Source organism: Prosopis cineraria, unplaced genomic scaffold (assembly GCF_029017545.1).
Source record: "Prosopis cineraria cultivar Desert tree isolate PC_DT_omini unplaced genomic scaffold, ASM2901754v1 PC13, whole genome shotgun sequence".
NCBI lineage: Eukaryota > Viridiplantae > Streptophyta > Magnoliopsida > Fabales > Fabaceae > Prosopis > Prosopis cineraria.
Genome location: NW_026555344.1, coordinates 11,496,179 through 11,512,627, shown reverse-complemented (window position 1 = coordinate 11,512,627; position 16,449 = coordinate 11,496,179). Strand labels below are relative to the sequence as shown.

Here is a 16,449-nt window from a genome sequence, read left to right as displayed (position 1 = left end):
CATGTAATCAACCTAATACACTATAATTTCACAACAATCACTCAAATCCAACGTTATAAATAAAATTACAAATTCAAGAAGCATTAATTACATTTTTCCTAAATTGTCTCTTATAAGTGATGGTATTATTAAATTAGATAGAAAAAATAAACATTAATTACAAGAAAATTTTAGTTCAAATTAATTTTAGACATAATTATTATGCAACCACTTGTATGGTGAGGGGACCCACCACACTCTCTACCTCTTCTCACGTATTGTATGGGTCTCCAAATGTTTTGTCTCATTCAAAATGTTAACCCCCTCCCCTTACAGATAAGACAAGTGAAGTTCACATTATATAACATTTTTATTATTATATTTTTGTTATTATGTCATTTTATCAAAAAAAAAATCATGTTCATCATAATTTTTTTCTTTTATCTTTCATTAAATATTAGTAAGAGAAATATACTATTAAAGTATACATACTTAATGTTACAAAAAAAAAGCATATTTAATAGAGATGAAATTAGAAACTTATTAATTTTTTTAGATAAAATTAATAAATTTTAAGATCTTTTTAATTTTAATAAAATATGTTGGAGATGACTTATACAAAATTTAATGGTGATTTCCCATATGTTTATTAAATGAAAACAAATATGAAAAGATAATATCACTTTAAAGATAATTAATTAATTTATTGAAAGAAATAATTCAGTTAAAAATAATTTATATTTTTTTAATAAAAGGAGTGTATTTTTTTAAAAAAATTGGCCCCCAACCTCAAGCCCATTCCGTCCCTCATGATTAAATAATTTTCTTAAAATTGTGTAAGTTGATTGGAATTCTCTTCGAAAACAAAAAAAAGTATGACCAAATAAGAATTTAGGGGAAAGCTTGTAGACACCTAAGAATTTAGGGTTAATATGTAAAAATACCCATCAAGTAGTCAGCCAAGAGCATCCAATAGTTTAAAATGAGAAAAAAGATAAAAATACTTATAATGCTATCAAAGTTGGTGAAAAAATAATCAAATCATTAGCTTTGCTCTAGTGCCATTAGTTTCTGGTGTTAACCACTAACTGTGCTTGTCAAGTATTAGTTTTTGCTGACATGGATTAAAAAAAATACCCATAAAGTTGTAAACCAGAAGCATCCAGTAGTTTAAAGTAAAAAAAGGGGCAAATATACCTATAACATTATTGAAGTTGGTGCAAAAATGATTAATCCATCAAATTTTTTAAATATTGATCATTTAGTTAATATTTAAGTAGAAGTTGACTATTTTTTGGGTAACATAGACAAAAAATATTCTCAAGTTAATTTCTACAAATGTTGATCAATGACATGATCCTACCAAATATCATTTTTCGTTGACGTATCTAATCCCCTCCCTCCCTCCCTTTACACTCATTTTTCTTATCTGTAAAACCTGAAATTCAACACACTGAGATAAGTTGTACACAATTGAAGATCGAAACTAAGTATATCTCCCAGGCCACTTATCTTAAGAACATTATCACAATTTTAAGCAAATTCATTCATAATAGGTTTAAAATTCTTAAATAATTTTCTCCACTGCTACAAAAGAAACGGGCAATTTATTGATGTTTGGTCAAAAATACATTTTTTACATGATACTCATACGATAACTAATCAACCTCTATAAAAGTTCACCCGGGAACATTTTTTATCTATGTCAATAAAAAAATGATCAACTTTTACTTAGGTGTTAGCTAAACGGTCAACATTTAATGGATTAGTCATTTTTATACCAACGTTAATAACGTTACAAGTATTTTTATCCCTTTTCTTACTTTAAACTATTGGATACTCATGGTTGATGATTTCATGAGTATTTTTTCTCTTTTTATAGTCCACATTAGTAAAGACTGATACGTGGCAAACACAGTCAGCATTTGACACTAGAAAGTAACAGCGTCAGGGCAAAGTCAATGGTCTAGTCATTTTTATACTAACTCTGATCACATTTGGATATTTTTACTCTTTTTCTCACTTTAGATTACTGGATACTCCTAGCTGACTACTTGGTGGGTATTGTTGCACCTAAACCCAAAGATCCCAAAGATTTATTGCATTTTCATGAAGGTCAATCAAGGTAAATTAAAGAGCAAAACTTGAAGAGGTTTTGAGTGCATTGTTCAAACTTCAAAGGAGGATCGCCAAAATAAGCTTCTGATGACCCAGTTAATATGAGATTGATATGAAATACTTTTTCATTGAGTAATCTAACTTTGTTTACAAACACCTTCAAGGCCAGCCTATCAGTAACACATATCATGCCCACTTTCTGCTGAAACAACATTTCATATATATAGCTATGAAGTTCATAAGAGATATGCTAAACTATGATTTGACATACAATTTAACTTACAATCACACACATATTAGATATACTTGTCATATTATTATTAAGCACCTTACATACCATATTTTGATAGGATAATCTGATAACACAATATAATATAACTACAGATAACCCTTTTCCTTACAACATTCAATTGCATCCACCAACATTTGCTCAAGTCCATACTTGTACTCGAATCCAGCATCTATGAGCTTCTTAGATGACAGATCTGGAAATTTTGAGCCAGTGCCTTCTTTTATGGAACTATACAACGAATAAGCAGAGAGGAAATGAAGTACAAATGTTAAAACATACAGAAGACAAAGTCATAAACTTGAATCAATTTTCATATCTGCACAGACAACAACGAAAAAGACAAGATAAACTCACTCTATGGTTGGCATTTGAAATTCTGGGCATTTAGCAGACACAATTTCAGACACTTCTTCAATGGTTGTCAAACATGCAGAACAATTATATCTCCCTTTGGGATTGCGATGTTCAAGAAGAAATATGTGAGCTCTTGCCACGTCATCAACATGAACCATAGGTGCATGCAGATAACGAAATGGGTCGTTCTTAACTGCATCAAATTTTTAAAAATACCAACATATAATGACATAAAACAGAACTAAATTAATTGCATTACCACATTCAGTAAGTTTAAAATTAAATCTTAGAACTGCATTGGAAGTGACACGGAGTAGAGTGAAGCACACACCAAATAAAAAATAGAGTGCTGAACCAACAGAGCCAGGAAGCTTAGGACAAATGAATGGTCCAACAACAAAGGTGGGAATCACAGTGACAACATCTAATCCATTTTGTTCTCCAAATTCAAGCACAGCTTTCTCTGTCAATGTCTTAGAAACTGCATAGGACCATACGGATGTCTTTGAAGTTCTAAGTAAATCCATGTCACTCCATAAGCTCTCATCCTTTACTTCATCTTCTTTGCCAGCATAGGAAACAGCCGAGGCACTGGAAGTGTAAACAACTCTCTTTACAGTTTTTGTACTGAGGCATGCTTTAAGAATTCCCAATGCCCCATCAATGGATCTCTTGGTCACAATCTCCTCAGGTTCCTTTTCCTCAAAATCTACTGGAGTAGCCACGTGGAAAACTCCAACGCACCCTTCAATGGCCTCCTTGAAACTTTCTGGGTCGCTTAGGTCTGCCTTCAGAATTTGTAGCCTCTGAGATGCTCCTGGCAAATTTGTGAGGAAGCTCACATCTTTCTTGTGTTCTGCAATGGAGACAAGAAAATCACAAGACTCCGTCACTACAAAAACCTTTCTTCCATCTGATTTGCACTTTCCATAAAAAGAAAGTTGAAAATAACACCACTTAATAGAGAAAGACCCACAGGTTTTGTATTAACTAGAGAAAACCAACAGGCCAAAAAACAGTTTTGGACAGAAAATGGTGGCGCTTTCACCCGGAAATCTCTTGGGAAATAGTTATTACAGAAAATAAATTGACAGCTGATACATTTGCTTGAAATACATGGACAGACAATGAAACCTGGGTGAGATCTAATGGTAGTGTTAACAGAGTAACCAACCTCAAGAAGCCTCTTGACGATCCAGGAACCAATAAAGCCAGTACCACCTGTAACACAAACTCTTCCTGTGGCCTCTTCCATTAGGTCATTCGGAGAAGAAGACAGGTTCGAGGGTGTTATCGTGGAGAAACAAAAATCTAAGACACACAGGAAACACGTGTATTTGTCCAGTGATCCTTTTTGGGACACATGGCGTTTTGTAATTGGCAATGTTATGACAAAGTTATCCTCTGGTGGACCGTAGGGTGTGAAGGAAGATGGAAAATTATTTCATTTTCGTTATCACATAGGATGCCCTCTGATTGGAAACAGAAGAAAATATGGAGAAGAAAAGTTTTTTTGGTCAAAGAGAGAAAAAAAAAGTGGAAGAAGGTGACATTACCTCGTTCCTTGATTAAGTTTTCCAAAAATGATAATAAAATTTTCTTAATTATATAAATGTTACCTTAAAATATTATAATTTTATTAAAATCTCTAAGAATTTCTATATTAGTAAATTTTAAAGTAAAAAAATTATTTTATTTTAATTAAAATAATAAGCTCCCATCATAACTTTTACTTAAGAAATAACTATTTTTATTTTGTGAATTATAAGAGTTGAATGAGAAATCATAAATTATCAAGTATAATTTCTGTCTTAAAATGACAAACTTCAATTACAACTTTTACTTAAGGAATAACAATTTTTATTCCATAAATTGTAAGAATTGAATAAAAAATTATAACTTATTAAGTGTAATTTATGTTATTAAAAAATAAGTTTTTAAAATAAAACATTCCAATTATAACTTTTGTTTAATAAATAATAAATTTTATTTAAAGAATCTCAAGAATTAAATAAGAAATTATAATTTGTCAACAAAGATAAATTAATATTTTTGATTTAAAATTTATTAACACAAAAGTCCTTAAAAATTTTGATAAAATTATAACCTTTTAAATAATTAAATTATCATTTATATAATTTAAAATAATTTTATTCCATTTTTTTGGTTTATCTTAAGTACAAGAAGAAAATTAGGAAAAAAATAAAGGAGAAAGATTTTTTCCCCCTCATTCCAAATAAAGCCATATAGCTTATGTTTTTTTTTAAAATTTGTTATTCTCAGTTTCTCATTCATATTTAAATATAAATAACAATATATTTTTTTGAAGAAAAGTGAAACAATTAAATTTAATATTAATTTTTTTATAATTTTTATAAATTGACTGTTCAAATATATTTTGATAATTTAAATTCAATAATAAATTTTTAAAATTTTTATTTTGATAAATATAATATTAAAAATAAAGGTAATTTCACAACTATTATTTCTTAAAAAATATTTTTTAAAAAAATTATAAGTTAAAAATTTTAAATTTGAATTGTGTAGATTAGATAAAAAAATCAATGCATAAAAACTATAAAAAAATTTAATATTAAATTTAAAGTATTTAAATAAAATCTAAACTTATTTAAATAGATAATAAATGGTGATCAAGTAAATGTATTAATTTTTTTAAGATTAAATGACAATTTAAGTCCTTGATTAAGTGTAGGGACCATTTAAACTTTAAACAACTATAATGATAGAGTAATCACTGAAAACATCCACAGTTTTCAATAACCACCATTCATTGCTCAAACAAAGACCATTACTATGATCACAGACTGAAAAGCATCAAAGTTAAAAGATGAAACACAAATATAGTGAAAAATCATCTTGAGCTCTGCACCAAAAGCACCATTCATTTTCTCAACAATTTTCATCAGATCAATTTCACGCATCAAATTCATTCTCCCAAAGTGGATTATCAAAATATCAAACTGAGACAGCAGGGAATTCAAAAGAAATCATGTTGAGGAAGACGAATATTTATGAATTGCTGTTATTCACCCTTTCATTAAAACAAGTACATGAAAATTATATCAAGAAAGCATTGATGCATACCTCCTCATTAGGGTTTGGAAATTCAATCTTTCGATCATTTTAGTGAAATTCAATAACCCAGAAAGCGTTATATTGAATTCCCACCATCTTCACCGCAAGCAGAGTCATAAGCACCTCGCATTTCAGTAACAGGATCATGGTAATTTGTTGAACTACTATTGTTGTTGTTCTTCTTCCTGATGGCTAAGTTGATTGAGAACTCAATGACGTTACAATGTGTTTAGCAACTACAACAAATTCATCAACTCACTAGTATCAATAATGGCATCCCAGTTGGTCTGGCCATTTTTCTGAAATTGCTTTAAGTCCCAAGTGCCTCCAACACATCTTGGGTTTTCAAAATTATTGACCACCTTCATTTCTACGTCCATTACAACAAGAGACCCATTATTCGGTGGGGCTCTCATGCTTCTCCGACAACGGTAGGGAAGGCTCCGGGACTGACTTGTTCTACTTCTACTGTAATTGCAATTGAAATTGAAGGCCTGATCCCATTTTTAGATGCAGAAGCCTTTAAGGTAGAGAAGAAGGGAGCGATTATCAGCGTAAGGGAGATGAAGGGTTTGTGCTTGAGATCAAGTTTACTGTGCGATGCAGAGAAAACGAAAGGGGTGAGAAGAAAGGTGGGTCCTACCATGTTTAAAGGCAAGAGCAGTTAGGATTATATAAACTTGGGGAAATGGCATTAAGGGCCCTAAAAATAGAGTTTATTTTACTTAGGGCCTAAATGAGTCTGAAATTGCTCTGTAGGCCTTGAGGCCTCAAGTGCAATATTTTTTTCAGAACAAAAATACTATTTTACCCTTAGTGGACAGAAATGAAATTCAATGCAGAGAAAGAATGACAGACGCGAGAATGGGTATTCAGTTGGAGAATGGGAAGGTTTCTAATCTCTAATGGAGATGAGTAACTTTTAAGGTACGTAGATTTCAAAATCTCTCCATTTTAAGTAGTGCTTTGATGATTTCATGATCTGAGGTGGAGGTTTCCTGGTTTCTGACAGTGTTTAGCAAAAATGAGCTGAGATTTTTACTATTCTTGTTGTAGAATGAGAGGCATTCATTGTTGCTGCATAAATCATTTAAGGGTAGAAATAATTTAAGGTTTTTCATTGCTGCATGTGAGTTGTTGGTGAAGTAGTGACAGAGATGATCTTCATTCATTTAATGGAAGCATTGAATGGGGGTTTTACATGAGATAGTAGGGTGCATATGAGATGAATTTTTTGTTGTACAAAGTTAAATGTGATATTGTTGAAATTGAAATTTTTTTTGTGATCCTACTGTTGATATGAGGTAAAGGTTGTTGAACTATTTTGACTATGAAAGTTTAAGAATGGGTTAGTTGTTGCATAATAATGATGGTTGACTTGTTTATATTAGATTTTACACGTGAACTGAATAAAATATGAATCAATATGAAGAAAATCTTTCGTAAAAAATGTTAGAGTATTTGTTGTGCAAAAATAAACTTTGAGTTTTTTTTTAAACGTTGAAATGTGCATTATGTTAAGTGTAGCCTAATGATAAATTGGAATCACATGACGTTTATGTGAGAATATATGAACTTCGTGTTGTGCATAGTGGATATTATGTTGTGCCATGTTTGCTTGCCTTGAGCATTCCTTTTATTAAGCCTAGCCTAATGATAAATTGGAATAATATGGATTTTCAGGAGAATATATGAACCTTATATTGTGCATAGTGGATATTGTGTTATACATGATTTGCCTACTTGTGCAATTTGTTGAGAAAGCCTAACCTACTGATACAAGCTAAAGGTTGCTGAACCATTAAGTTAGTTCAGTAAGAATATATGAACTTTGTATTGTGCAGAGTGAATATTATGTTGTGCCATATTTGCCTAACTTGAGCATTCCATTTAAGCTTAGGCTTATGATAAACCTGAATAACATGGACTTTTAAGAGAGAATATATGAACCTTATGTTGTCTATAGTGGATATTGTGTTATACATTATTTGCCTACTTGTGTAATTTGTTTACGAAGCCTAACCTAATGATAGAAGCTAAAGATTGCTGAATCATTAAGTTGGTTATGAAAGTTTTAGAATGGATTAGTTGTTGTACAATATCTATGGTTGACTTGTTAATATTGAATTTTGATATGTGAATTGAATACAATATGACTCCTAATGTGAAGAAAATTTGTTGTCAAAGATGTTGGAGTATCTGTTGTGTGAAAATAAACTTTGAGTTGTTTATGTTGAACTTTATATTGTGTAAAATAAAAGTTGGGCTTCTGTATGTGAACATTTATCTAGATTAGTTTCTTCATTGCAAGTTAATATAAGAGATGAAAAGTAGTTCTAGAGAAAAATTGTTTTGTTTCTTCCACTGTGGCGGTGAATTTGTGAGGAGTGTTTATAGTGGTATGAAGTATGAGGGTGGAAATGTAATTGCAAGAACCATAACAAAAGAAATGAAATATAAAGAGCTAAGATCATTTATATCTTTAGAAGTTTGCCATGGTGATAATGAAAATGACATAAAGTTCACTGTTGAGATTGATTCAAGCACATTCACATATCTCCTTGATGATGTTAGAGTTGAACAATTGTTTGAATATAATGGAAGAACTGCTCATGTGTATGTTACTAGATGGGCTACACTTGAAGATGATCTTGAAGAGTAAGTATTGACATTCATGTCATTTGGGTCAAACAATGCATTATCAAGAATACTGGATTATATATTATGCACATATGAATATTTACTTGTTTATATTGAATGGTTAGTCGTGTAAAATAAAAGTTATTAATATAAAGCACTAATAATGTGGTAACTTTTGTAAATGCAGGATAGACTAGTTTTTACCATTTTCGGATAGAAGTTTGCTATCTTCTCAGCATTGGAATATTGATTTGGAAGGCTTTTGCTTACGCAACTCTAGAGGAAGCGTTCCAACAGAAAGTTGAGAAGATAATTTAGCTATCCAATGCATTTGTACCTTTATTCCAGAGATGAATGCTAGCAAGTAGAAGGATTTGCTTGTTGGAGTAGGACAAACTTTTGCTCATGCTGTGGTGTTTAGGAAGGCATTATACAAATATAGCCTAGCGTACAAGTTCGGATACAAATTTCTAAAGAACAAACCAGGTCAAGTTATTGTAAAATATGCAGTTGAGGGATGTCCATGGTATATTGAAGCATACAAGTTAGGTGGAAAAGATAATAATTTCTTAAGTATAAGAACTTTCAAGGATCAATATCTTCATTTTGCATAAGACAATCTTAATATTGCCCATAAAAACAGATAAGCACTAACGTCATTAATAATAATTGATGAGCTGAGGGCTTCCATAGGCAAGTCTCCTAATAATATTAGATGAGACATCTATAGGGAGTATGGTTTGAAACTTAGTTATTATCAAGTATATAGAGGCAAGGAGAAAGCTTTGGCTGAAATACATGGTCCACCGAATGAATCATATATGTTAATTCTCTGGATGTGTCAAAGGCTAATTGAAAGTGATCCGACCACAGTTGCAAAATGGATAGCTGGGCCATGCAATAGATTTCAATATTTGTTTGTTGCATATAGATGTAGCATAAAAGGTTTTATGAAAGGTGCTCGACCCATACTATATATAGATGGGTCTTTCTTAAGTGGACCATATAAGGGAACTTTACTATCAACATGTGCATATGATGGAGATAATGAGATGTTTCCTGTGGCATATGCTATAGTAGGTGGTGAGACAATTGATGAGTGGTCATAGTTTCTTTAAAATATTAAAGGAGATAACAGAATCGCGAGAGATAACACTAGTGTCTGACAAACATAATTCAATCGTTAGGGCTGTACAAGCAATATATGGTTGTGACAAGCATGCTTTCTGTTACGTTATGTGAAAGAAAACTTTGGGTCAGAGTTTTTGAAAGTCACAAGAATAGAGTGACAAAGGATGCAGCATTCAAGCTCCTGGATGCAATAGCTTATGCAAGACTCCCTAGTGAGTTCAATGTTGCAATGTCAAATATGATGAATTTCTGTCTAGATTTATTTCAATGGCTTGAAACACATGGTAGCGTAGATAGATGGGCACTTAGCAAGTTTTTCCATAGGCGGTGGGATAACATAACGACTAACATTGCTGAGTCCTTTAATTCTTAGGTTGTCAAGGAAAGTAAATATCATATTGCTGTTTTTATGTACGAGCATAGGGAGAAATTAGCGAAGAAGCTACACAACAGTAAAGTGGCACTGAAAAAATGGACAAATGGTGTTGGACCAAATGTGGAGACCAAGCTAAAGGAAAATGTGTTAAGAGGTGATACATTGCAAGCAGATTTTTATGCACTGAACACTGTTAGAGTAAAAACATTAAATAGAGATGTGCGAGTAAATCTTGAATTACGTGAATGCTCTTGCTTGGCATGGCAAATGTTTGGACTAATATTTCCTCATGCATGTGCTGCCATAAAGCTTTCATATGGCAATATATATTGATATGTTGAGAAATGATATCATTTAAGTTGTCAAGAAAAAATCTATGACAGTAATATGATCCCGATTAAGACTTTTGACATTCCAAAGCTTGATATAGCAATATTGATAGATAACTTATCACAAACTTTCTTGTAACGGCCTTTAATCAGTTGTCCTCCTAGGAGGCCAAGAACAAGGAGGATAGAGTCTCAATTCCAGGATAAAAAGATTTATCATTGTTCAAGATATGGGGAGGCCGGACATAGTCGCAAGACATGTAAGAATCCTAACCCATCATGACAAATAGTCACATTATACTTCTTTGATGTGCATAGGCAGCTATAATTATGTATATGGAAGCATTCCCAATAAATATTTTTTTTGAAAATGACATATATTTTTTGTTTGTATACAGAGAAGCAATTCTTAGATATTTTGCATATAATGGGTAACTTTTTATGTATGTTATACTTGAAATATGATGTCAAATTTCATGTGGCTAGTACTAACATGAAATTCTTATATGATGTAATTGTCCTTATTAATATTAAAAGTGTATGGACTTTTTATCGTCCATCCGTGGATAGCATCTTGTGTATACTGGGTGTTCTGTCGTGTATGGTCTGTGTAGCCATTTCAGCCAATAAGGTAATAAAATTACTCAAAATTCATAGAATTTTTGTTGTGCATACATAGCCATCGCATAGTTTATAGTGGGAGTTCTGTTATGCATGGTCTGCATAACTTATCATTTTCTCCAAGCTAGTAGTGAATTACTGAAAACTCATGAATTTTTAGTTGTGCATGCATGGACATGGTCTTGTGCATAATGGGTGCTTTGTCGTGCATGGTTTGTGTAGCCATTTCAGCCAATATGGTAACTGAATTACTCAACATTAATGGGTTTTTTGTCTTGCATGCATGAACATGGTCTTGTGCATAGTGGGTGTTTATTGTGCATGGTTTGCGTAGCCATTTCAGCCATTAAGGCAACTCAATTACTTAAAATTTATGAATTTTTCATTATGTATACATGGACATTGTCCTGTGCATAATAGGTGTTCTGTCGTGCATGGTTTGTGTAGCCATTTCAGCCAATAAGGTAATTAAATTACATTTCAGCCAATAAGGTAATTAAATTACTCAGAACTCATGGATTTTTAGTTGTACATGCATGGAGATGCTCTTGTGGTGATCTGTCATGCATGGTCTATGTAACCATTTTAGCTAATAAGGTAATTGAATTACTCAAAACTCATGAATTTTTAGTTGTGCACGTATGGATATGGTCTTATGTATGGTGGCTGTTATGTTGTGCATAGTCTACATAGCCATTCAGCCACTATGGTAACCGAATTACTCAACATTCATGGATTTTTTATTGTGTATGCATGGACATGGTCTTTTGCATAGTGGGTGTTCTATCGTGCATGGTCTGTGTAGCCATTTCAGCTAATAAGGTAATGAATTACTCAAAACTCATGGATTTTTAGTTGCGCATGCATGGACATGGTCTTGTGCATAGTGGGTGTTCTGTCGTGCATGGTTTGCATAGCCATTTTAGCCAATAAGGTAACTGAATTACTCAGAACTCATGGATTTTTAGTTGTGCATGGATGGACATTGTCTTGTGCATAGGAGGTGTTGTCTTGTACATAATGGAAAGGTTGAGACTGTAGATTTTATTTTCTTTTCGTGCAAATATATACATAATTCCAATTACAAACAAAAACTATTTTCAAATTACAAAAAAACATCTTCAAATATGTACATAATCCTAATTGGAGAACCTAATTCTATAATCCTACATTTTTCTTTTCATTTGCCTGTTTCTACAAGTGAAAGTGAACGTTCACAGATGACATTATTGGCATGCTCTACCAGCCAGCATAATATATCACACCTCATGGCCGATAGTTCTTGTGTTGTGTATCTAGGCATGGTAAACGAAGGATGGTCAACATTGACAGTATTGTTTCAGAATTTGAGCCATGTAATGAGATGAATTCCATAATCATCATTGCATAACAATGGCAATAGAGTGAGATATGAATGAATATTTTGTTTCTGAAAAAGATTTCAATGTTATACCAGCATAACTTACTTGTTCTCTTGCTTGAAAACCTGTGGATAAAGTATGTCATTGTTGTACACTACTTGAGATAATTCTGGCTTCACCTTGAGCAAAATTAATCTGAAATGCTCCCTCTATAAAGGTAATTGTTCAGCCAACAAATACTAAAAGGTTGAAAAATTCAAAAGAAAGTGTTCAAATTTAGAGCTACAATATTTACACCCATTATTATTTGGCCCTTGTACATTAGATCCTTTAGGCCTTTTTTTGCCAACTTCCCCTTCCCTTTTCTTCTTACTTTTCTCATCTCTTCCTCCTTAGCCTCTAATTGCTCATGATCAAACATAGAATTAAGAATATAAAATTTCATTGTCTTTGGCTCCAAGATAAAGTAGAACTAATGGTTTCCAACAACTGCAGGCCCAAATATGAAATCACAGTCGCCTAAGTTATATCCCAAATGATCAGGGATAATATGCTTTGTATTCTCATCTATATTCCACCATGATGGATTCTTTATCATCCTAGCCATGAATTTGGCTTAAAAAACATGACACGTAACATGAGATGACTGCTCCTTCTGATCACCTACAAGAGTCCTGCTAACCATAGTAATTACCTACATGGACATCTATGAACATTTAGTTGTTCATTTACAAACATGCAATTGTACATATATGGACTTCATTGTTAAATATAGGTCTGAAATTTTTTTACCCGATTGCTTATCCATTATGCTGGTCCAAGAGAACATAGCTTACGTCATGTAAGATAGTAGTCATACATTTGGACAAATATCTTGCGACATCCAACCAAAATAAATAGCTACGATGCTTTGTAGTAATGAACATTTTTTTAATTTGTTATGACAGTAATTTTTCACTTACTCTCTACTATCCTCTATTGTACACCAATCTGTGCACAATCCCTATAGCCGTTGCTTGTCACTAACTTTTCTCTTCTTCTGGGTAACAAGTGGCATCCATGGAGATTTTACAACAGCCTTCTTCTTCCTCCTAGATCTCTTGACTAGAAGTTTTCCTTTCTCTTCGGCAGCTACCTTGTGGTCAGATGCATCCATGTCTTATTTTTCTACTTCTTCTCCCTCTTGATCTCTATCTTTCTCTTTATCCTCCCCACCTTCTTGTTTTTCAATTTTTATGTTTTTAAGATCCTCCACCTCTAGTTGTTCTTCTATCTCTATGTTTGCAACATCCTCATCCTTATCATGTTCTCCCTCTTCACCCCCTCATCATCCTTGTCATTCTCACCTACCTTATCTTCATCCTCTTCTTCTCTTTCTTCTATGATAGCCCTCTTTGATTGCAACTCTAGCAGTTCATTAGCCATGTAAGACATGACTCTCTCCTGTACTTCCTTCATTTCTCACAAAACATGAAATGTGCATTTATTCACAATAATATGTTCATATTTCACAATGAAATGTTCACAAATTAATATTGGCAAAACAGACCTTCTCTATGTAAGCCTTCACTCTTACATACACATCCTTCATGTCCAGCACATCAAAAGGGTTACTTATTCTAAACTTAGGATTCACTTACTCATAATTAAGGGATCCAAAAATACTATTAGGTTAAAAGTATACACACCTTGTCATGAAAGGCAGTAATTGAAGGCAACTAGGTCGAGGCATTAAGGTTGGCATCACGGTGGGCTAGTGCTTTAGTATACAACAGGCCATGGCAGCTTTGGCACTTAACCTTCACCATTTCATTAATCCTTTCTTTAGTCCAATACCCCATTGCATCACTAGTTGGGGGTATAGCTTTGTTCAGAAGAAAATTTTAGAGATAGAAAATCTAAAACATCAATTCAATGTAAGGATATTTGTAACAATTAAGGTTCATGAGAATAGCAAAAATAACGTAGCTTACTAATAAGAAGTAGAGGCATCTCCAATATATTTGGTTCCCTTTGACTTTTCCTTCTTGACATACTCCTTGTAGAGTTGAATCTCCTGATTCAACTCCTCCAACACAAAAGTAGCCCAATCAAAATCAGACCATGCATCATTCGTACATGCCAACACCTTCAATGCCTTTTCAATACCTCGAGGACTTCCACCAGGACACAAAAGAGTTCCAAGTGTTAACAACAAAAAATGAAACTCAAACTTGCTATTCTTATTATTTGAAGTGATCTTGTTCTTCAAGTCATTTAATGACATTGATGTATAATCACTCTTCAATTCTGCTACCAACTCCTTGTTAACATTCAACTCTACTACCCTTATAGCATTAGGTAGCCCCATAATAGCCTATAGGTCTCCTGCTCTCACTAATAACATTTTCCCCTTTATTGTCATTTCTTGAGTCAGGGGATCATAAGATCGCATGATCTTACAGCATAACTCTCTTGTGATTTTCAAACCTTCGATATCCAAAAACTTAGAAAACCCAATTGCCTTAACTTTCTCTTTTAAATGGCCATTCTCTTTTATGAACTCAACAATTTCTTTAAAATTTGCTGGAGAACATCGAGTGTGGAAAGGAATGTCATATTTTTTTTGTGTTTTCACCTCTCTATTTTCAGTCGCCTTCATTCTATATGGCGTCCTCTCCTCTATACTCATTTCTTTCTATATCTCAGCTACGGCCTCATTTGAATCGCCTACCTTTTTGTACTTGCCTTTATTGATCTCTAAAAATTCTCTTCTAAAATCACGCCATCCCGTAGTTGATATTTCCTTTGTGGTTTGTTAGAAGCCATTTTATGCTTTGCACCTGCACAAATTAACTATGATTAGCGAAAGAGAAAATTATCAAGGATAGCAAAACAAAACAAGAAAAGTGAATTTACTAATAGTGACCTAATTTCAGAACCAAAACAAAACAAGAAAAATATAAAGATAGATTCAATCCTTATTCATTGCTCATTGACCAATGGAAAAAGTAGATTTTGTCATGCTTGAGTAATCTACCAAGTACCCAATTCAACATAGAATGGAGAAATAGAGAACTCCATGTTAAACCATTTTAAGATTGCACAGTACTTCCATAGTTTTGGTCAAAACTAGACGAATGCATTTCCAAACATTATTAATTAGTAAAAAGTAGCACACAATAATATAATCAAAATTTTTTGACCAGAGAATGTTATTTCCATGACTTAACTTATTTTAGGAGGTGGGCATAGATACATGTGGTTCCAAGACTGGGTACATTTACAAAGAAGTGGAAACCAAAGCACATGGAGAAGTAGTTATTATGAGATGATATGAAAGTGGAGATATTGGTTGTGTCTCATCTGCCATTCACGGCCAAGAACATCGTGATGTATAATATTGAACACCTAACTCTTGTACATCCAATCCATCAAATGACCCCACGGCTTCAAAATAACATGGTACCTATTTCACATACGCTTTGTACATAACTCTACATTCTCTTATTTCTTTCAAATTTAAAGCCCCCTATCAAACAAAAAGAGGACAACTCAAACCCATATCCCTCCCTTAGCCACTTATTCTATCTACTTTCTTTTCCTAGTGATGCATCATATTTTTCAACGTAAAAAGGATTTGAGTCGACACCATTCTCTTATAGCATTTCATGGAGATAATTATGGGAATGAAGCAATCTTTAAATCTGTTATACAGATGATTTATTTCATTTAGCCAGACATATTATTTACTTTAGATAGAGGGAAGGCAATCTGCTAATTGAACAAACCATGGAAAGGCAAAGTGCAAACTACCATATGCAGAGCGAAGAAATTATGAGTTTCAGGAAAATAATAGAAGAAATTACCAAAGTTGCAGACACCAGAGGGTTCAGATTTACAGCAACAGTGAGAGATTGGATTTGACTGTGTGATGATGAGAGCTACAGACGACAAGAATGAGACTCTAATAGAATCTTAGGGTGAAGTTGTAGGAGCGTTAATGATGGATGGTGCAGCCGACGAATGGATTAGGCCGACCGTGAGCAATAGTGAAGAGAGCACAGTGGCACGTGACATGACGAGCACCGCTCGAGCAACGATAAATAGACAATAGACAAGGAAATGAGAAGCTTCTTGAACAGTGGTGAAATGAGAACAGACAAAGAAATG

At 33.1% G+C, this 16,449-nt stretch overlaps 1 protein-coding gene across 3 annotated transcripts; it reads right to left on the bottom strand.

Moving 5' to 3' along the window:
* Positions 1-2,393: 2,393 nt before the first annotated feature.
* LOC129290395 (vestitone reductase-like) lies at positions 2,394-4,059 on the bottom strand. Of its 3 annotated transcripts, none has more exons than XM_054927154.1 (4): positions 3,878-4,059; positions 3,075-3,599; positions 2,744-2,936; positions 2,394-2,606 (listed from the first exon to the last, which is right to left on the bottom strand). In XM_054927154.1, exons 1-4 carry the CDS (start codon positions 3,996-3,998, stop codon positions 2,570-2,572), a joined length of 876 nt encoding a protein of 291 aa, XP_054783129.1. In that variant the 5' UTR covers positions 3,999-4,059; the 3' UTR covers positions 2,394-2,569. The 3 variants fall into 3 exon arrangements, with proteins under 3 accessions (XP_054783129.1, XP_054783130.1, XP_054783128.1); XM_054927155.1 differs by having other exon boundaries at positions 2,394-2,603; XM_054927153.1 differs by having other exon boundaries at positions 2,394-2,617; positions 3,878-4,058.
* Positions 4,060-16,449: the final 12,390 nt, after the last annotated feature.